At 37.1% G+C, this 22,557-nt stretch overlaps 4 protein-coding genes and 1 pseudogene across 6 annotated transcripts; 1 reads left to right on the top strand and 4 right to left on the bottom strand.

The window, feature by feature from the left end:
- Positions 1-135: 135 nt before the first annotated feature.
- On the bottom strand, positions 136-4,320 carry LOC141828358 (uncharacterized). Of its 2 annotated transcripts, XM_074715784.1 has the most exons (5): positions 4,301-4,320; positions 3,830-4,223; positions 1,527-1,763; positions 1,236-1,453; positions 136-667 (listed from the first exon to the last, which is right to left on the bottom strand). In XM_074715784.1, exons 2-5 carry the CDS (start codon positions 4,067-4,069, stop codon positions 493-495), a joined length of 870 nt encoding a protein of 289 aa, XP_074571885.1. In that variant the 5' UTR covers positions 4,070-4,223; positions 4,301-4,320; the 3' UTR covers positions 136-492. The 2 variants fall into 2 exon arrangements, with proteins under 2 accessions (XP_074571885.1, XP_074571884.1); XM_074715783.1 differs by lacking the exon at positions 4,301-4,320 and having other exon boundaries at positions 3,830-4,264.
- Positions 4,321-4,842: 522 nt separating this feature from the next.
- LOC141827189 (heavy metal-associated isoprenylated plant protein 39-like) lies at positions 4,843-5,863 on the bottom strand (annotated as a pseudogene).
- A 506-nt stretch (positions 5,864-6,369) lies between these two features.
- Positions 6,370-15,581, bottom strand: LOC141827761 (uncharacterized). 2 transcript variants are annotated; one of them, XR_012601704.1, is made up of 6 exons: positions 15,380-15,581; positions 13,474-13,544; positions 13,187-13,257; positions 8,652-9,151; positions 8,461-8,551; positions 6,370-6,869 (listed from the first exon to the last, which is right to left on the bottom strand). XR_012601704.1 is itself a non-coding variant. In XM_074715081.1 (6 exons), exons 1-6 carry the CDS (start codon positions 15,522-15,524, stop codon positions 6,783-6,785), a joined length of 990 nt encoding a protein of 329 aa, XP_074571182.1. In that variant the 5' UTR covers positions 15,525-15,581; the 3' UTR covers positions 6,382-6,782. The 2 variants fall into 2 exon arrangements, 1 of the variants encoding a protein (XP_074571182.1); XM_074715081.1 differs by having other exon boundaries at positions 6,382-6,869; positions 8,627-9,151.
- Positions 15,582-16,062: 481 nt separating this feature from the next.
- LOC141828471 (uncharacterized) lies at positions 16,063-17,795 on the bottom strand. The gene is made up of 2 exons (XM_074715903.1): positions 16,275-17,795; positions 16,063-16,185 (listed from the first exon to the last, which is right to left on the bottom strand). Exons 1-2 carry the CDS (start codon positions 17,793-17,795, stop codon positions 16,063-16,065), a joined length of 1,644 nt encoding a protein of 547 aa, XP_074572004.1.
- A 1,355-nt stretch (positions 17,796-19,150) lies between these two features.
- LOC141827833 (small ribosomal subunit protein eS17-like) lies at positions 19,151-19,816 on the top strand. Its single transcript, XM_074715162.1, has one exon. It carries the CDS (start codon positions 19,192-19,194, stop codon positions 19,615-19,617), a length of 426 nt encoding a protein of 141 aa, XP_074571263.1. The 5' UTR covers positions 19,151-19,191; the 3' UTR covers positions 19,618-19,816.
- The last annotated feature ends 2,741 nt before the right edge of the window (positions 19,817-22,557 follow it).

The raw sequence follows: 22,557 nt of genomic DNA, 5'->3' as shown, positions 1-22,557 counted from the left end.
AATGAGAATGACGTTATTTCTAAGATATTGCCAAGAGATCAAATACAATGTGATTGCCTTTAGAAGGGAGATAAAATAACAAATTTTCAATCCAGTTAAAATGAAATCATAATATGATGTTTGACATCCCTGGAACTGAGGGACCTGATCACATGCTAGTTTAATACAAGAGAATACAACAAATGAATGAAAGAACAAGAACATTGCTGTAAAATCCCAACCATATCACCCTCCCACTTAGATACTACAACAAATTCCACAAGAAGGAAATGACTGACAAGTTCTATTATCTACAAAAGAATAAGCAATTCAGAAAATGCATCATAGTTAACAAGTAATTCCGAAAATCTTCCCGGAGCGATCATGTTAAAGATTTGCTGTCAGTAGAACTGCATAGCTCATTCAGCATGGGCATGCATGGTTGAGAGTAAAGAAACCAGGAGATTTAGAAACCATCGGTCTGCATGCTCCTCAGTTCTGAACTTGTTGTGATTAACTGTGATTATTTTCTGTTTGTAGAGTTTGAAGGGCTCTTTTAGCATATATGGTAATAGCGGCCGTGGCAGCGGCGGTGATCGAGAAGCCAATTATGTCATAGACAATCTGTTCCAACGAAAGGAAACCACCAGCGTTGGTTGCATCTGCTAAGCTTTGAAGAAGCCTCCCACTGCTCATTTAGAACAGTCGTACAGGAAATTGAAAGGAATAATGTTATAATCAAATTGGAGAAACAAAATTGACAACAAAATTTGGGAATTCGAGTATGGAGTAAATCAAATAATATTAGTCCTCATCGCAGACAAACAACTTCGACTGCTGAAAGCACATTTAACAAGAAATAAATAGAGGCAATAACAGGAAAACAGGGAATTCTAGTGCCTGAAGCTTACGTAAATGTTTGAGCATAAACAACCTTTTACCACATCATATAAAAGTAAAATTCATATATGACAGTTTGAAACCAGAAAACCTTGTTGCTTAGATAAATTGCGATGGTGTTCAGTTAAATTGTAATGATAAACATTTCGACTACAGTGAAAGTAAGAATAATAAATCTAAAAGGTCCTTTCACACAATGATAATCAGTTCCAACTGGCTTGTTAAGACCGAACAAGTGAATAGTGAATCTATCCGACTATGAAAAATAGTTGGCAAGGGAAAAACTAGACAAACAAAAACTCATAATATAGAACAGATTTGTGCAATAAGAAATCAACGTTTGAGAGTTTACCGACCTGTAAATTGTAATATATATCTCATGCACGGTTCCTACTATTGAACCTGAGATATATGGACCATACTCGACATTGGTAGCAACAGCAGCATAATTGAAAATTATATATGGAAATGGTGAAATCCTGATCAAAATGACAGATCGGAATTGGTGAAGCCAATCACCTTCACCAGCAAATCTTACAAAAGTTGCTTTATCAGGCCATTTCTCTAACCATCTCTGCAATAATAATGATCACGTAAGCATCTTAACATTAGTATGCGGTCAACCAGAAACATAAGCAGGGACTAACATGTATTTTGTGACGAAAGAATGAACCAACAATAAAAGGCAATGACATGCCAATGCTCATCCCTGTCACAATTAGCAGAAATCCATAACCATAACCAAAGGTCATCCCAACTATCCACATAGATGGTGATGAAGGCAACAGCAGAGTTGGAAATACTGCAATTGAAGCAAAAAGTAACAGCCCAAGTACTGGTCTGCTAAATGATGTCATTACCCAGTCCAACACTGGTATAACCACCTGCTAAAAGCATCAAATCGATCAGTAAGCCAAGAAGAGAGGAGAAATCAGCTAAATTAGTATTTTTTGAAGAGCAATGGATCAATCTCCCCACTGATTTATTTTGAACAACTAATAGCATGCATTTAGATGGAAGTTTATCTAAAATTTGGTCATTTGGTTTTCATTTATTAGCACCATATATTTATATTGCAGCTAGATCCATATAACTAGAACCAGTAAATTTTCCACAAGTTGCAGAAACCAAATTCAAGTAGAAAAACAGTCAACCCCAAGTTAAGATTTATGATGAAAAACATAGATACTGTTAGAACCCCAAGTGGTTTGAACCACGACTGTTTTTGATATGTTGTCAAACTAATCTAAGTTAGGTCTTGCTTGTGTCATTAATTTGTATGTCTAAGTGTGTAGGAACTTAGGAGAACACACAGATATCCGATGGCTCAAGATCCGATGAAGTACAATGAATAACTGAAAAGGACGAAGAGCATCGGAGATGATGAACCTTAACAGAAGGAGCATCGAGCGAGAAGGATAGCACGAAAAAAGAGACGACGAGCTCGGTTCATCTGAGAGACAATGAGCTGCGAAAGAGTACTTTGGCATCTGAGTCGCGCAAAGCTAGGAGGAAGACTGAGCCACAAGATTTGGGCTAGTGGATCAGTAGACCGAACCAGATTAGTCTACCGAACGCCACGCCAACAAATGGTCAAGCAAGGACCATTGAGTGGAAGACTTCATTAGTTTGCCACATCAGCAACGACCGTTGCATCGGATAAAGATTATCCTCCGTGTCAACAAACGGTCGTTGCAACAGATAAAGCTTATCCGCCACATCAAATCACCACATCAGCAAATAGTCAACCAAGGACTATTAAGTGGATAAAAATTGATTTGCCACGTCACCAAGATCGGTAGACCGATCTGCTTGATCGGTCTACTGAATGTGCCACGTCGGCACTTCGAACAGTAGTTATAAAATGAGATGAGGAGTTTAGTTGAAAGGGGCACACTCAAACTACATTCTCTGTTCTATTATTTAAACTGTATTCTTGTACGCAATGAATGTTAGAGACCTCTCCGTCTTCCGGACATTTTCGAAGAGGAAATTTTAGTGCGCTTTTCATAGTCTTAGACTAGTAACCCGTTGGTTGCAAACCAAGACGATGAGTTTCTTTCTGTTTATGTTCATTTTATTTTGATTAATGTATGTGTATCCTTACTAAGTTGTTAGCAAGAGAAAGATCAAATTTTATTTGTAGATTGCTATTCACGTCTCCCCTCTAGCGATCCAAATCGCTTCCACAACACCAACTAATACTAGGTTCACTAGTTAGATTCATTTTGATAACATAGCACATAACAGATCCATTTGACAACTAAGTTCAGAATGTAGTAAGAGTAAGATTGCAAGCTTCCAAATATTTGATTTATCTTAAGAGTGCATGTAAGTTTAGGTGACAAGACCTTGAGCATGTTGGTATACATTCTGCTGCCCAAACTGAATGACATATAAGAAAAGCATCAGCGCGTCTTATTGAATCCTAATGCTAAGACAAAGATAACATAATTTTAGCCACAATCACTCCTGCCGATTTTATAACCAGCCTCTGCAACATCATCAAGGCGTATCATTTTGTTTAGATGCTTGAAGAGATATTGTAATAAGACAATGGAAAATATTCATTGTAAGAACCGAGATTTCTCAATCAACCTGGAATTTTCATTCTGATTTCAATTGCGATGCCAGTCAACTATAATCAAATGAAAACAAAATTTACAGATGCAAGAAGAACAATCACTTTAAATTCAACAGCTGTCAATCATGATCACCATAAGTTGCTCCATGCAACCCTAATACTCAGAAATTAATATCTATATGGTATTAAATATTTTCACTTGGTCGATCTTTAGAAATGCTAACACATAGGAGAATAAATATTGCATTTTTAGCGCAATCAACAACATTTTCTCTGAATAAATCATCCATAAGATATCGACACCAGTAGAGGAAATCAAATGCAAAACAATCCAAACAAACGGTAATCTCAAGCGAAAGAAGCGACCTTTTTGACCATCCAAGGACCGCCGAAGACGATGAGGGGCACGGCCGCAGCCAACAAGAAAGTGCCCAGGAGAACCGCCTTCACCCACCGACAAAGCGAACTCCATATTCTACAGCCGCAGTAGGACACCTCTACCGCAAGCCTCACAGGCTCGCCATTATCCAACCTCACATAATCTCCATTCGCCTCCTTGATCTCCAAGACCGCACTTCTCTCGACATCGTGAGCCGGGCACGCCATGGATCCGCGATCTGATCAACCAATCCTTGAGATCCCGTAGCAGCAATCATCAACCACCTGGTTTGCTTCGAAAAAAGAGGGGAACAAACAAAGCGAGCATTGGAGAAGCTTGAGAGGAAGGGAAGCTCCGACGATCGTCCCGGATTCCAGATCGCTGAGGCGTGAAGGCTTCAAACTTGGATTCGAAAACAACAAACAAAGAGATTTGGGAGCGGAGCGTCGAAAATCTACCTGTCTCCAATTCGTCGTCGATCGCTACGCGACATACCTAAAACAAGCAACGTTCGTGTTTTCACAGGAACGACACGTAGGCCATCGCGTCGTATGTGGGACCTAGGGTTTCGGTCGAATTGTATACGTGGTGTTTTTTCGTTGGTGAGTATAGTGCGTCGATAAATAATAAGCCAAACAAGCTTATTCTGGAAAACAAAACAAAAATCTCTTGAATTTTTTTTATTATTATTATTTTTTAGATAAGTAAATTCCTTTTATGGTTAAAGGTAATTTAATTATCAAAATTCGCAACAATACTTTAATATTTATAATTTTATACAACGAAATCTATTCCATAGTTAAAACCAGAAATATATGATATATGAGATTAAAGATTGAACAATTATAGTTTTTCAATTTATCTCCTCACATATAGTCATTAAGTCGATCGTGTGAAGCTGCTGGAGTGACAAATTTCACTTTTTTATTAAAATGAAATTAAAGATAAAGAAGAAATGAGACTAAAGATACAGCAACAAAATAGCAAAGTGTTCAGTAATTTATCCAAACATCTACAGTTACATTGAAAAACATCATCTAGGCTTGAGAAAGCAATTGCCCATTTACAACTAAATTCAGAGATCTCACTGGATGATGCACCAAAACCAAGCTTGAATTTCTCTGTGTCCTCAAACTGAAAAACAAAATTCAGGAAGCTCTTCCATGGATATATCATCATCACTTGGGATCCAACAACAAGGTCCTTTCATCTTCTCTTGCTAGCTTTGATCTGATCACATGATGTTGCACGAGTTTGGATTCTCCTGAGCACTGGGCACATAGTAGTATTGTGCGGTTGTGTGAGGATTGTAGTAGTGCATTGGAGGACTGTAGTAGATTTTGTAAGGATTCACAGACTCTGGTGCCATTTCTTCATGGGGTTCCTTCTTGGCGATCACCTTCTTAGGCTCCTCTTCCTTAGTCTCCTCCTTGTTATCTTCCTTTTGGGGCTCCTCCTTGGCCTCCTCTTTCTTCTCTTCCTTGGCTTCTTCATTCTTTGTTTCCTCTTTCTTTGGTTCCTCCTGCTTTGGCTCTTCCTCCTTCTTCTCCTCCTCTTCTCTTCCTTGGCAGGCCCAATTGAGACCACATCTGTGTGCCAAAATTTTCTCAGTTTGGTAACAACACTCACGGGATCGACCGATCCGATCACTGTCATTGTTTGCGCTTTCATATCGATTCCGATCGAATCGATTCCTGCTTTAAAAAAAGTGATAGAATTACCAGAAAGTGATCAAAGAGAGCCAAGGTGGTAGAAAAGAGAGGGGAAAGAAAGAGGAGGGATGTGGAGTGCCTTGAAGGATTGAAACAGCCTTAATGGCCTTCTGCTTATCCTTGATATTATCATTCAACTCCAATTTAAGTACCATTTTCTGCAAATAAAGATTAGATAGAACTTGGCAGGAAAAATTCTCATTTTGACTAAAGAGAAGTCAGTAGCAATGTTCTAAATCACCAAAAATAAAATAAATTCAGCAATGGAATAATCTTATCTTACATAAAAAAAGCTAAACCAACCTTCATCGCTTGAATGAGAGGAGTAAAGACTCCAAATGAATGATGAAGATGGGAATTGAAATAAATGGAATGCGATCGGAATGAACTAAACAATTATATAGAGAGGCTGTCGTTTTGCCCGAGTTCAGTGAGAAAAAGATGGTTGGGTGTTTCGTCAATTTGGCAGTCATTTTGTCCACGAAAGAAGAAAACTGGTAACCTGTCCAAAGTACAGATTGGAGGTGTTTCTTTTTCATCAACTGCTGAACTTTATTATTCGTTTCTGTGTATTTGTCCAATCTCTCACTGGGCGCCCACACACAACGTAATTCAATGGCGACTGAAATTTTTAATCTGTGAGAAAGTGAAGTTAAAACTTTTGATAAACTCTGTCGGCATAATGAGACTTTAATGTCCCACGGCTACGAGTCGTTTCTGCTAACCTCCCAAAAATGCAAGAATACAAAAATTCATCCAGATTCCACTCAAAGAGAAGAAAATTTGGCATACAGAATATGAAATAGCCAACGTCCACTGAAACACGTATCATACCTATGCAATAAGCTTGAATTAACTAAGAGAATTTTGGATAAGTTTCCAACTCCAGCTCCTGCAATAGGGTTTATGAGCCAAGAAACTAAATTAGCTTCCACTTTAACTCTTCAAGTCACAGGTTATCTTCTGTCAGCACCATTAAATTAGTTAAGCAATGGAAAAACTAGATAGGCAAGCTAATTTTGGTTATGGTTGAGTGGCGAATCATGAGTTTATTAGGAACAAGATGGAGATTTGTTGCCATGCAGTATATAACCAGACATGAATACCATTTGACACAAGCTGCTCTGATACAGGACAGTGTACTAGACAACATGATGCCTCTCAGTAGTTTAGTTAGCAAAGTTCCCTTTATTTAAAAAGCCAGTCCTGGATCAGAAGCATGGTAGAATCAAGCTCCATATTTCGGTGCTTTCCAAAGCTTAAACGCCACCTCATAGAGAAAGCGATCAGCAAGTATTGCGAGATTACCTCCTCGCTGCATGGCAAAATGAAAGCAAATGTCAAGTTGCAGATCGTTTAGGCGATAGATATTGCATAGGAAATCAAGGGATGCAATGCAATTTGCAGCTTCTTTTTGCATAAACTTTTGTTGTTTAGAGACAAACTAAATTGCTCATAGATGACGTTTGGAACAAAGAAATCCATTATTTGGTTTATTACCTGAAATTAGTATTGTGCTGACGTTTAAAACTAATAGTCGCAGGCAAATGTGAAACAAGCATTCCTCTTTTTGGATATCAAACAGGCATTCCTCTTTGATTTGGGCCTCTATTATTGTTTTCATTATTTTAAGCAAACTTAGATAGTCAAATCATTTTAATTTTCAGTTGGAAGTTTAAATTGATTTCAAATTGATCAAAAGTTAGCATATAACTTATACTTATCCTGCACAAATTTGCTGTAAAGGTCCGATTCCAAATAATCAACCTTGGAAGTCCTGCTAAAATAATCACTTACTTGAATACGAGTGGGCAAAGCTTTTCATAGAATATACGTCATTTGGTATATTCTAACAATAAAAATTACAAGATTATAGTTATTAAAATAATTTTTAAATTCTCATTTAATTAAATAAGGATGCAGACTTGATGTTGATGTCAATATTTAGCATATATAAAAAACAAGAGGGGCATCCATTGATGATTTAGAGAAAAAAAAAGGCACAAAGATATTTTGCACAAAAAATATGAAATCATGCTAAACTAATCACTTATCTGAAAGCAAATCAGAGAAATATCTTCTACTTATATTTAGTAACTTTTTGAAATTCCTGATAATAAAAATTAAAAGTATTTGTTATTGCTAAACTTTTTTTTTGTTCCTATTCACTGAATCCAAATGCAAGGTTCATGTTGATGTCATATCTTTAAGACTGTCTAAAATAAAAATTCATAAATATTTTCACTTTGTTTTTCAATTTGATATTTATGAAAAATAGGATATCATACTCAATTACTAATATTATTTGAAATCTTGAGCCTTGTTTGAAATAAATATATCAAATTTGCATATTTCTTACTTCGATATTATTTTGTTTATAATATAACATATTGGCATAGGTAAGTCAGTTTATCTAGCCAACCAAACAATCTTAAAGTGCTTCTACAAGTGCAAAGGACTATAATTAAGAACTCAGGAAGCTAATCTAGATTGTAGGAAAGCGTTGTAAGCTAAAAGAAAAGTCACTCCAGATGACCTACATGAGTTCATGCTTCATAGATGTTTTTACTTATAGAAAAGCCTTAGAAGGATGCCTTAGGATATATGGTTTGAGCACTATATTCCACAAAGAACATATAGGCTTAGCCACCAAGAGAGCAAGCAATAAAACATAGTATCGATTACTTGATGCCTTATTTTATAAAAATTATAAAAGCACAGAAATTTACTATTGGTTAAGAATAGCAAAATTCCTACAAGGCTGACACATAAGGAAAACATTTTCTTTAACAGAATCAAACTTACCCCAAGATAATAAGCATGCATACAAAACTTGCAAGGATCAATAAATAAAGTATCAAATTAGCTGAAACAAAACATTGTAATTAGTCAAAAGCATTTTTTACCTCCCTAAAATCATCAAAACAAAATCTCATGGCTATATCCCGGCGGGTTACACCCTCCTGCCACTGGGCAATCAACATTGGATGGTGATGCCTGCAATTAAGTAATAGGTGATGAACAACATCCTAACCATATTTAAGCAAAGGTCATAACAAAATTAACTTAAACCTGATGTCAGGCAATATGTTTCCACCTTTCATAGTGTAGCTTTGGCGAGGACGAAGTAGTAATAGATCAGAGTTTGTTTCTGTAAATGAGTTCAGATTCAAGGAGCAACTCTGGTCACTAGCAGAAACAGCACCATAACTTAACACAACAGAGAAGTGTAGACGAGAAGCCACCAGTGATCCAGGATGAGCAGCATTCACTACTCCACCTACTAACTTGTTGAAAAAATTAATATCGGTGTTGATGTCCTTCCCACTTTTCTCATCATTCAATTTATGATCTGGTGTGATGTGCAAAAACACTAAATCAAAATCATAATCTTCAAGGACTTCTCCGCCTGAAAATCCTAGAAGCTTCAGCAATTCAAACACAGTAGCATTGTTGTCAAAAATTTCATAGGGATTAACACCAGTATGAATTCTCTTAATCAACTCAGAAAGTTGTGAAACAGTAAATCCAAGTTTTGAGGCAAAAGATCCAACATCAATGCAATCAGTAAAAATGACAGCTCTGAGACCCATAAACCTGAATAAAAGTAAAGAAAATTAGCCGATTTTCACATCCAAAAATACTATCTATAGGAGTAACTATTAGAAAATTAACACACCCTGATACACCTTATAGTAATATTGCTTTAAGATGTTGCAAAAATTGTCATCTATAAAAATATGTAGATATCAACAGCATAATTAAAGATGATATTAATATTTAAGAATAAAACTTAGAAAATCTCAACAGAGTATAAAATAAATCATCACAAATTTTATTACATAAGAGAAAGCGAAAAGAAAACCACCACCCAGACAAATTTGCTTTTCTTTTAACTGTCTCACTAGGCTGCCTATTAAAATTGGAAAAAGGATTATCAAATCCACTTGGTTCGACACCACCTTTGAGGAGGCTTCCCCACAAGTCAAGGTCAATACAATTATATAATGCATTAGAGATCAAATAAAACAAAAGCAATTAAGAGCAACTATGGAGTAAGAGCAAAGCAACAGTGGTGCATTACATATGTATGAACACAAGCAAGCATAAGAGCACAGAATGCAACTCAGGATGTGAGTGGTCCATAGAGAAACTTTGGCACTCCTTTGGAGCAGTGTATACACGTCACTACAAACTCAAAATTATCCTCATTCGGATAATAAGGAATGCAGTTGACAACTTGGACCTATATAAAGGATCACCACAGAAAATATACTACCAGTATAATCTCGCGCATTGCAGTGCTAAATGAATATCTGGATATAACAATATAATAATATAATAAAGATCATTTGGTATAGGTATGGACAATAAGAAAGGGAGGATCATGCTCTATCAATCAATAAAAATGGTCAACGAATGATTGATTTTACTAAAATTAAATGAGAACATAGACAGTCCAAATTAATTGATCAGAACCTTTTTGCAAATTCAATCTATGGGTTATTAAGTTATTAATCAAAACTTGCATATTTAATGGGAAAGAAATCTTAGTTTAAATAAATGAAAACATACTTTTGAAACTAGATTATACCTATTTTATTAGATATATTGGAGTGAGTTTATTGATGGATTTATTTATCTAATCATTTGTACATCTGATCTGATATATAGATTGATTCTAGTAATTAGAGGTTCTGATATTAATATAAGTCCTATAGACCTTTTATTAGATCTATTGGAGTTTATTGATTGATTTACTTATCTAATCATTTGAACATCTGATAAGTTATATAGATTGATTCTAGTAATTAGAGGTTCTGATATTAATATAAGTTCTGTAGACTTTGTTATCTGATTGTTGTCATAAAATTAATCAATTAATTTACCAGTGCAAGGAAATAAATCATCAATTAATTTGGGATGATTATTATAATTACTATTAAAATTAATAGAATTCAATCTTTGACCACAATTTTGTAAATAAGAATTCTAGTATTTTGCTATTCTTCTAATTAATTTTATAAACATAAGGGCAAAAGTCAAAAGGACGCCCCTTTTTTTGGAATCATCAAGATGGTATCCCATGTTGATTTTTTTTATCAAAAAGGTCCCCCACCCCCGTAAAATGACACAGTTGTCCTCCACTATACAGTAGCAACTTATTCCCATTATTATCTCTTTCCTATTTTTTCCCACCTAAATTGGTGTGTTATAGCAACTACACTTTCGTAACTACTACAACATGAAAAAAAAAATTAAGACTAAAATTGTTCAAAGGATTTAAACGATGTTTTTTTAGCCTAAACCGTTATGGGTTCCACCCCGTAATCAGTTGTAAATCTCTGAACGAACTTTGATTTGATATATTGTACATTCATGGTTCAACCCGAGTGAAAAGTTATGATCTCTCAAAGTTTAAGGGTAGCACGTTATAGCTACGAAACCGTAGTTGCTACAACTCCGTGGTAGCTCATTTGTTAGCAACTGCGGTTTCATAGCTACTACAACATGAATGTTAAATCCTAAACTTTAAAAGGTCATAACTTTTAACTCATATTGAATCACGGACACACAATATATTAAATCGAAGCTCGTTCATAGATCTTCAATTTGATATATTATGCGTCTATGGTTCAACCCAGTCAAAAATTATAACCTTTCAAAATTTAAATTTAATATTCACGTTGTAACAACTACAGTACAACGTGCCGATTTATGCAAGAAAAAATGGGAGAGAGATAATAACTGAAATTGTTAGAAATGATGGAATCAACATATCTCCACAATAGTATGATATTGTCCACTTTGGACCTAAGCCCTCATGGTTTTATTTTTGGACTCTACCTAAAAGCTCTCATATCAATGGAGATATCTTCCATTTTGATTGTATTCCAATAATCCTCCCCTCAAACAAAATACCACTAGGAACCCCTGAGGATCCCCACATGGCCCCACATAAACCATGACTCTGATATCAATTATTAAGATTGATAGAATCAACATATCTCCACAATGGTATGATATTGTCCATTTTAGACCTAAGCCCTCATAGTTTTATTTTTGGGTTCTACCTAAAATGTCTCATATCAATGGAGATATCTTCTATCTTATAAACTCATGATCTTTTCCATGTATTTTCAATGTGGAACTTTAGTTGTATCCGATTCGGATACAACTAATATAAATTATGTCATTTTACAGAGGAATGGGGTGTCCTTTTGATAAAAAATTAACATAGGACGCCTCTTTGACGATTCAGTAAAAAAAGGCGCCCTTTTAACTTTTGCCCTAAATATAAATTATGGTCGTATATAGTTAATTCATTGATTTAGTTTAATTTGATACTATATCTTACTGATAAGTTAATTTAAATAATATACTTATTATGTTGATTAATCTCGATTAACAAATTTTGATTTATTTATTCTCTTAATTTCACACCACTGCTACCAATTAATTCGGACTAATTTGCCAAAAAAATCTGATTGATGTAGTATGATTAACTATATACGTAATTATCAAACTTATACATTAGTTCTGTTAACTGCTTATTTTGGTTTTAATTATAATCTACACTTGTTTTCCTGTTTGAACAATTCTAGGTGTCGAGTAGAACTAATTAATTAATTGCATTTCACCTATGTTTGATTCTGATTAGAATCTTAAGCTCTGATTTAATTAGATTTCTGTTTCACTAAATGTTAGGTTTTTATTAATAAATGATTAATTACATTTGCATAAAATTTCTAATCAGTTAATCTAGAATACTTATGATTTGATTTAACTCTGTTTAATTCTGGTCAAATCAGTTAACCTTAATTAAATTCGGAATCATAGGAACCAAGAACCTGAGACAAGATCAAATCAATCCAACTATTATGAACAATACTGAGATCCATGGTTGATGGTGCATTTTGCTTGTCAGGTGCATACACAATTATTGTAGCCTTATGTTAGTATATTTTGACACTTGTTTAGCCCTGTAATGCAGAACAATACTGATAATTTGTTTCATGTGGTTGGCCCCTAGTTGAATCCAAGTTTTAGGCATGAGAGGGTTCACTGTCCCAATGAACGATAATGGTCGATGTTGCATTCTTGTAGCAGGTGCATACACTGCTCCGAGGGTAGACCACTTGCGTCATGTGATTGCATTCTATGCTCTTATGCTTACATGCGTTCATGATTTGTATGTGATTCTATCATAATTCTTTTGCTCTTACTCCTCCATGCTTATTTTTAGTTGTTTGTATTTTCATTTATCTCTAACATTAATTATATCACTGTCTGACCTTGACTTAGAGAAATCCTATTGGGCCATAGTGCTAACCCCAATTACTTCAATAAAAAAAATCAAAATTTAGTAAGTGGCCTAGTGAGCTAGCTGCAAAGCAGAACAGGCAGTTGTTCTCTTCTTTTAGCTTTGTCTTATGAATGTAATGATGACTTGTTTTTAAAGTTTGCTAAGATTTTCTATGGGGTATGTCTTAGATATTAATATTATGTTTGACTATGCTCTCATGTCTACATATTTTATGTGAATGGAAATTGCTGCAACATAATAAAGCACACATGACAAGGTGTATTGGGGTGCAACAATAACTGTGTCAGAAGACAAAAATGTTGAACCTTTGTGAGATTGTTGGAACTGATAAATCATCTTTATCCTTGCTGATATTCATTTCAGTATGATGTCCCTTCTGAAAAGAAAATTAAAACTAGTTAAAAGTCTACATAATGGTGCTTTATGTTTTTTTGTCCTTTTTCATTTGTTCTTGATTCTAAGTTAGGCATTTTTTTAATGTGAACATGATGTAATTATCTTAGTTGTACATAGACAGCCACCTGTATCTCCATTAAAAAAATACATCATGTTTTCTACTTATGCAAAACAAAAATTACCAATAAAATCTCACCATTGTTGTATAAAAGTCATTAGCATCCAATAGCTGTGCTATCTCTCTAATTCTTCTGGCATTTTCTGATTCTGAGATTCATATACAAGTGAAATTAAGAAACAAATCAATTTAACCAGAAAATTTGAAATGACAAAGGTGACAGTATATTGTATAAAGCGACATGTTTTGCAGAAATAAGATAACGTCACACACACATGTCTCAATGGTCTACTACTCTCTAAATATGACAAATATATGACAACTCTACACAACTAAAACCTAAAAGTACTAGTTGCAATACAGCTAGCTGCTAATGCCTAAGGTAACTGTCTCTCATCCTTAATGACAATGCAAGAATCAATTTTCTAAGAGAAACAATGATAAGATTTTATATCATAAATATAATCTATGGACTCTAGTGGGAGACTAAGTATCCAACACATATGGATTTGGGTGTCCGACATCTCATTTCCTAAAAATTTTCACACGGCATTAGCCATCAGTGTTGAAGTGCATCTAATGATGGTAAGGAAAATAAAGATGAAAAGACCAAATATTAGAGCATATAATTGTTATGTAGTAAAGATATCTTAATACTTTGCCAATCTGTGTTGTAGCTCTGAGTTTGAATGACATTCTTCTACATGGTTAAGATTGTTAGAAATTTATTGGCCCCTTAGATGTAAATAATGTCATGCACAAAAAAATAAAAAATAAAAAATATATGTTGTCACTACATATCAGTTTATCCACTTAGGGGAATCAATAAACAGATGAAATAGGATGAAGGGAAAATGTATTTTGGTTATAAACTCATATAGCAATTAAAACTAGTAAGAGCAACAAAACACAACTTTTTTCTAACCAACTTCCAGTCTGGTACTTTTAGATAAGCATACAAAATCTAGCATGTGAAAGTCATTAATGCTAGACCATGTCAGGAAACATCTACCTCATTGTCCTTGAATCAGAACCAAACTAGAGATGTAAGAACTAGATGAGCATCACTAGCACAAGCAATATAATGTTATTTTAAAAAAAAGTAGGCATTTTTTGGAGAAATTGCCTACCGATATACAAGAAATAGAAGTAAATACAGTGATATAAACAAAAGTATCATGGAAATTTTTTACAGTTTATGGGGGAAAAAAAGAATATTTATTCCAGCCCCTCTGAAGGAATATATATATATATATATATATATATATATATATAACCAGAAGCTATCAGAAAGAAAGAAACTGGTGCTAGTAGTGTTCTTGTCAGTAACTGAGTAAGAGATAAGGCTTAGAATACTATGGTTCATCTACTGGAAAGACTCATAAAGATAATGTGCCACTTCATATTCATCAAAGTGTGAGACTCGCTTCACTTTCCCTCAAAAAGAAGAATACAGTTTTATCAGACAACCAACGTGTAACACTAATTATCCTTACGCATTTTAGGTGAAAGTCTCCTTTGTTCTAGAAAGTCCAACTGCCCTCCAACAGTTATATCACAGGAGATTGTACCTAATCACAGTCACACGTCTGCAATCACAAACTTCTTTTAAATTTGGAGATAACTTAGGATGTAAACGTAAATCAGATCAGAACCTGTATGGCATCAGTCATAGAGCATCAAGAACAGTTCAAGTAGATGATAGTAGTATGACTGCGAGGAAACTTCTACAATGGATAATAATCCAACAGACAGGGAAGCAATAGATCATCGATCCCAGTTCAATTTCAACCCTAAGCCCTCTTCTACCGATGATGCTTTCCTAAAGGGACAGCTTATCCTCGTGTCCATGTCTGCCGGCTCAAAACTACAAGCACGATTATCTTGAATCGCACAGATCCGTTATCGTCTCGAAAGACGTGAAGCATCGAGGATCGGTAACTGCCGCAGGAGGCGGAAAAGAAAAGAAGAGAGGCGGCATTACCTTGGGCGTCCGGGGCATCTCTGAGGGAGAGGAAGCCGCAGGAGGAGCGGGAGACGAAGGAGTGGAGATGGGAGTGCAGAGGGGAGACGAGATTGGCGTGGCCATCGCCGTAGATCACCAGAGCTCGGCTCGCCTTGTCCGCCATCGCTTTCCTCCCGCTGATGGATGAGATCTGCCAAGAATAGAATTAAACTGAGACCGAGTCAGGTTCGAAACGGTTCGTTACTGTTCACTATTTTTCTCTTTTTATATCTTCCAAGTGTACGCTGGAAGTTTCGCTGGTGGAAAGCTCTCGATCGTCTCGCCGCGGCACCGCATGGCCAAGTGGAAGTGGTGGGGAACGCCGCGTACCCCTCCGCCCCTCGTCGTCTGGTGCTGCCTCACCCAACCTCGTTCAATGCGTTGCCATCCGTTCTGTTTCTTCTGTTCGGACTTTGGACTTTGGAGCGTCGATACGGACAAAAAATGGCAACAGCTAGCCTTCCATCTTCTTACGAAGTGCAAAGCAGATCTCTGGCTGTCACACGGTGGGCGTGCACCATGGCCAGTGCCAAAGAGCACGACGAGATTGAAGATGAACAAAGAATTTTGTTTTTTTTACAACAGCATCAAAATCTAGCATGAATTTTAGCAGGGTACGTTACACTTAGCACCTCTGGTGCATGGGCTAATGGAAACTGACCTCACTGCTTGCTTATCTCACTGATCTCGCCTGCCGTGCACGTCCCTACCTCCATCGCCATCCGCCGGCGCTTCTTCCCGTCCTTCGCTGTCGACAATACCCTGCAGCAGTTCCTTCTCGGTGCCTGCCACAGTACATTAATTGATGGTGAGTAATTGATTGCGCAAGGAGTGTTAGGCAATTAAGAGATGAGTTCGTGGAGGTTTTGAGTACTCTGTCCCATAGGCCGGGGTCGGGTTTCTTGTAGACGACGACGCGGTCCACGAGTGCCGACGGGTCGGCCAGCCGCCATCGGCACGTCGGGCGGGTCTCCCGGCGGAGCGCGTACTCCGTCACGGTGGTGCGGCTGGCGTTGTCGTAGCGAGCGGAGGCGAGGTAGTAGACGTACGGCTTCTGGCACGGGTTGCGCGCCACCGGCCGGGTGTTGAACGCGTAGGCTGTGTAGTCCGCACGGCGGTACCAGTTGAGGAAAGTCCGCGTCGGCGTCTCCATTTCACGCGGCGACATCACCCCGCGGACCACCGTGACGACGAATCCCCAGGAGATGGACACCGTCCAGAGACGCTCGGTCTCGTAGCAAATGGACTGCTGGATCACCCCGGCGGAGTCGAGGCGGACGGGGCCGTTGAAGAGGCGGCGGAGGGCGGCGGGCCGGGTTTCCCCGGGGAAGAGAGGCTGTACGACGTCGAGGTGGTGCAGGGAGAGGAGCGGGGTGACGGGGTGAGCGGCGAGGAGGCCGAGGAGGTCTCCGTAGACGTCGTACTGGTGGAAACCAGGATGCCGAGTGAGGGGGACCCCGAGCTCCGCCATGCAAGCTTGGATCCGGTCGTCGCTGCCGTAGAGAGACGGGTACCGACGGAGGCAGCGGTCCTGGACTCTGGCGAGAGAGGCAGCGAGAGGGGCGCTGATGGCGAACCCGCCTCCCCCGTAGGCCATGCTGTAGGAGAAGAAAATGTTCTGGAGATGGGACTCGGAAAGGGAGCCGATGTAATAGGGTTGCCGGTGGTCGAATCGAGAGAGGACGCGGGCGAGATTGTCAGGGAGGAACACTGTATCATCATCCCCCATGACGAACCAGCGCACATTGGGGAGACCGAGGCGGAATGTCTCCGAGACGATGCGGGAGATGCGGATGGCGGAGCGGTCGCCCTTCCGATGCGTGTAAGGGAAGCGAGAGGTGTCGCCGGAGATTTTGAGGTCCGGGAGAGTGGGATCCTTGGCTTTCATCTCCTTCACCGCCTTGTCGAGCCAGACAAAGCCGCGCATCTGCCGCGGCCGCCACCAGACCTTGATGTAGGCCTTGCGCTTCTCCCACAGCTTGGCGGAGGCGGCGATGCCGAACACAATGTGCTGCAGGTCCGTCGCAGTGGACTGGGGCCGAGACGCGGGCGGCGAAGAGGACGATCTGGCGAAGGTACGGTTGGCAATATCGGTGCTGAAGTTGGAGAGGCGGACGACGGCATCGTCGTCGCAGGAAGGCAAGGGGGAGGAGGAGAGGAGGCTGTAGGTGTAGAAGAAGTACAAGAGGAGAAGAAAGAGGAGGAAAACAAAAAGGCGGTGGAAGAGGAAGTACGGCTTGCAGTCCCTGGCGTACCAGGATTGCGGGGGCGAGGTCTTACAATGGCGGCGATGGTGATGGCCACCGGCGCCGAAGGCGCCCCAGAGAAGGGAAGAGGGAGATTTGGCGGCGTCGGTGGCCGCCTTGTGGTTTCCGCCACCGCCGCAGTCCTTCATTAATGCTGCTCCTGATCCATCGTCCTCGATCGGCCGGTGGGGGAAAAAAATCCGTAGCAGCTGAAAGAAAGAGCAGGAGGAGAAGGAGCAGGCCGTGGAGGTGGAATGGGAAGGGGAGAGAGGAGGGAGGAGAGAAAGGAGGGGCGGATATACAGAGGAGGAGATTGACAATAAAAGCTCCTTTCGTTTGAGGCACGCTTCAGTAATGCCTTGTTTACTCCGACAGACGAATTCAAAACATAAAGCAAAAAATTTTATGATTTAAATTTATTTGAGTTAAAATAAATTAAATTATTAAATTAATTATTAAATTTATTTTGAATTTGTTTTTCTTTTTTTGAATTTTTTTCTTTAACGGTTTCATGATTATTTAAAAAAAATAAAATTAAAAATTATAATTGAACCATTTCATAAAAAAAAATTATTTATGAAAAAATAAATTAAAAAATTTATTAATTGATAGAAAAAGAACTTGGAGTTATTTTTTTTAATTTTTGAATTTTGATTTCAATGTTAATTATAATTTATTTAATTATTTAAAAATTATATTATTTTAAATTTATTTGATCAATTAAAATTTATTTATTTATTTTTAAAAAACAAATATTTATATATCAGTTTGTTAAAAATTTTATTGATAAATATAATTTGATAATCACAAATATTATTTATAAACATATCAAAATTACCCTTCCAAATATAATATATGAGTAAGAGATAGACTGTTTTTTTTTTCAAATAATCAAGATTCAAAATTAACACGTATGCATGTGATATTTGAATAAATAATAATTATATCAAGAATTATTTTTATTTTTTAAATTTATTTGATAATTGATCGAACCATTTATTCAAAGATTAATCATTGAATACTTAGTGTATATATAAAAATAAATCATAATTTTTATTTATGAACGTTAACCAATTAAATACGTATCTATTCAACCTTATTAATTTAATTTAATAATTTTTTAAGAATTAAAATTTATTCATTTAATTAATTATATATATATATATTGAATAAATATAAAATAAGTTTTTATCAACTCAAATTTACCCGTGGACATTTGATTCATTTGTGGCCTTCCTTATATTTTGTTTTTATAATTAATTAATTAATTTTAAAATCCTAAACAATTTAAATTTTATAATTAATTAATTATTTTTAAAGCCCATTACTGACCTTTTTTGTAAAGAAAAAAACTTTATCAAAGCAAATTTTCCGTTATTATTCAAAACATATTTTTTATTTTTAAAATTAAAAAAAAAACACACACAGGGCACGTATGCCCTAAATCTAATCCCGGGTTTACTATATAATATCACGCCTTCCGCCGTCGATCCAATCGATTGCACCGGCGCACCTCGAAGGTCATCGGAGAAAGCGAACGCCGAGATGGGCCGCGTTCGAACGAAGACGGTGAAGAAATCGTCCCGGCAGGTAATCGAGCGTTACTACTCGCGGATGACTCTCGACTTCCATACCAACAAGAAGATCCTGGAGGAGGTCGCCATTATCCCTTCGAAGCGTCTCCGCAACAAGATCGCGGGGTTCTCCACCCACCTCATGCGCCGTATCCAGCGCGGCCCCGTCCGCGGCATCTCCCTCAAGCTGCAGGAGGAGGAGCGCGAGCGTCGCATGGACTTCGTTCCCGACGAGTCGGCCATCAAGGTCGACCAGATTGTCGTCGACAAGGAGACAATAGATATGCTTGCTTCACTCGGCATGGTTGACCTCCCAGGAGTCGAGAAGCAGGCAGAAGCTCCGGCGGCCCAGGCATACCCGACCCGGCCCGGTGGGTACGGAGGCCGTCGGAACTAAGATGAGTTGCCTGTTTTCTGTGCTGGATTAATTGCATATTGTTGCGGATTCGTTTATGTTTAGGCTATTTGGATGTTCAGTTACATGGGATCCTTTGATATTCTGCACTACTTCTTAACACTAGATCTGCTCAGTTGCTATAATGTTATTGTCTGTGTGATTTTGTTGATTATATAATTCATCTCAGACTTCAGTCAAATTGTCTTTGTTGTACTTGTGATGACGAAGACCCATCGAACTGTCTCCCACATGTTGGTATCTGAATTTTTTACAAAATTTGGCATCTCATGATTCTATCTCGTTAGAGAAGGACTGCTTTAGATGGGTTCCCATTCAAAGTCTTGCAATATGGATAGAGCAGTGCTCGCTGCATTAATGAAGCTGTCGTTCTATTTTTATTTTAGAGTGAGATATTGCTTGCAGTGTGGAAGAATTAGAGATCAACTTGAACTGTTTTCAATTGAACAGTGTCTGCTGTAATACTATTTTCGACCAAATATAAATCCTGCTGCAATACTATTTTCTATCAAACATAATCCTTGCTGTGATACTCAACAACTGTATCATTGCACGTTGTATCTTTAGTTTCATTTTGCTACTGTTGTAAATTCTTTAGCTGTTCTTTAATTTCTCTGATGTGAGTAGGAAGCCTTTTGGATTGTGATAGTTGTTTAGCAAAGCAAAACACAAAAAAGCTCTCACTTTCATTCTTTTGATCAATATGAACTGATTCTATTAAGTAATTCCTTGCCTTGGGGGTCATAAGACCTGTTTACGTAGGTGTGTTCATTATACTGCTACAGTATGCTTGTAGAATGTCATGATTGACACTTGACAAATCTTGTTTTTCCCTTGTGTTATGTATTTACTACATTCAAGCGCTTTGCTCAATAAATGTAAAATTGTTCTTGCTCTGTCCCTGCTTGAATGCATTACAGCTTGTGTCTTTATTCCTATATAGGTGAGATTAGTCTACCTAAGTATTTTTTTTTATCAAGTCCAGATACTGGCAGTAAGATAAAAATAATGGATTATGGTTTGACTAATCCTTCCTGTGTTTGTTTAAGCCAGTTTGAAATATTTCTTGTTTTTTTTATCTTTGATTCCTCTTGCTGACTAAACATGCTTAACTAAGAAATATTTCTTCCCTTCAATTAGTCTAGACAAATTGATTCGTTATTGCTTAAGTGTATCATTGGCAGTGATTAGGGCTGTAAATGAACAAACATTCGTAAACAAGCTTTGTGTTTGGCTTGGTAAAAGTTTGATTATATTCGTTCAATATACAAGGTCAATTGAATGAACAAGCTTGAACAATTTATTAAACTAAATTAACAAGTTTGAACACATATGTGTTCAGCTTATTAATGTCCATGAACAGAGATTACATGAATAATGTTAATGAACAATGTCCACAAACAAAACTTGTGAATTGTGTTCATCAACAAAGCTCTTATTAAACTTTTAAATAAACAAAGCTCTCAAAACAAACAAACAAATTTGCAGTATCAAGCTTACTAACTAACCAGACAAGGTTAAAAAGGCAAAAGTTTGTTGAATTAAGAGTTTGATGACATATAATGAACCAAGCTTGAATCAAGCTTAAGCTCAAACTCGTAAAAAAGAAACCAAACCAAACATGAATAATCGTTTCAATGATCGGCTCTGTTTGGTTTAGCTCGGTTACCTTATTAAATAAGCTTGAACAACACAAAGTTTGGCTTGGCTCGGCTCGACTATAGAACTAACAATGATTATGCAATATTATTGTATTTAGATGCTCTTTGAACCACTGTCAATTTCATTCCCACTCTTTCCATCCTGGGGTATTTGGATAGGCTGTCAGTGTACCTTTTGTCCAATTTTGAACATATTCTACCCAATTCTTTTCCAGTTCTCTTTTCTTGTACTTAAATTGTATCTGGCTGTCAATTGGACTCATGACTACTATTTCCATCCATTTACCTTTGACAATACGTACTCTGTATTTATTGGTCTGGGAAATAGAAGTGTACAAATATGTTTTTTGCTGGTCACTGTCTAAAAGAATTTTGATTGCGGTATTTTTTGTTCATTTAAAACTGAATTGTGACACATTCTAATTTTTGTTTTTGTTTGGTTTCTTCTGGAAAAGAAATTCCAGTGGTCAGCTTCAGAGTTTTCTTCTTGGGTGGTTTCTACAGACTGCCAACTAAATCTAACTAAAGGACTGAAATTGTATTATTTTTAATTCTGTTTGTTAATCTAAATGATTTATTGTCATTAACAGTCAATGGAAAAACTAATTAAGATTATATATATGTTACTATCCAAACATAACCAAACTATAGTAAATTAAGATATTATAACTTTCTTAGTTCAGTTTCTATAATACTTTGGTTCAGTTCCTAAGATTAGAATTAAATATTTCAAGTTTTTTGGTTCCGGTTTTTTTGTTCCATTCAGATTTATTTTATAGAACACTTACATATTGTTGCTTTGGGAATGAATATTATCATAATCATTCAATCCATCAGATGAAAATGGATTAGAGAGTGATTTCTCACTTGTCTGTGTTAACACAGGTACTGATGCCTTCTTATTTAGTCTTCAAAAAATTTGGTGTGGAAATTGTATAGGAGGATGACCTTGATGTATACCTACTCCAGATGCTTTTCAGTTTACTATAAGATGCTTCCTAATATTATTACTTGTAGCATTCATCAGCAATATTGTTTTAGTCATAGTTCATTAATGCTGATTATGCCTGTTCATGTATCAAATAGTTTGCATCAATGAAAAATGCTGAAGATTATGCTTTGCTGAAATTGCATGCATGCCTAATTTGTTTCCGGAATCTACTTACAGGGTTGTCAATGACCTATTTTAGGTAGGAACATTTTTTAAAATCTGTATCTGCAATCTGCATTCTCTTCTCTTTGTTCAATAACCCTTTTCACT

The sequence above is a fragment of the Curcuma longa genome, chromosome 4 (assembly GCF_044706935.1).
Source record: "Curcuma longa cultivar G26 ecotype Majalengka, Jawa Barat chromosome 4, ITB_CL_G26_1.1, whole genome shotgun sequence".
NCBI classification, from domain to species: Eukaryota; Viridiplantae; Streptophyta; class Magnoliopsida; order Zingiberales; family Zingiberaceae; genus Curcuma; species Curcuma longa.
The sequence above is the reverse complement of the archived record's forward strand: the minus strand, read 5'-3'. Positions and strand labels throughout refer to the sequence as shown.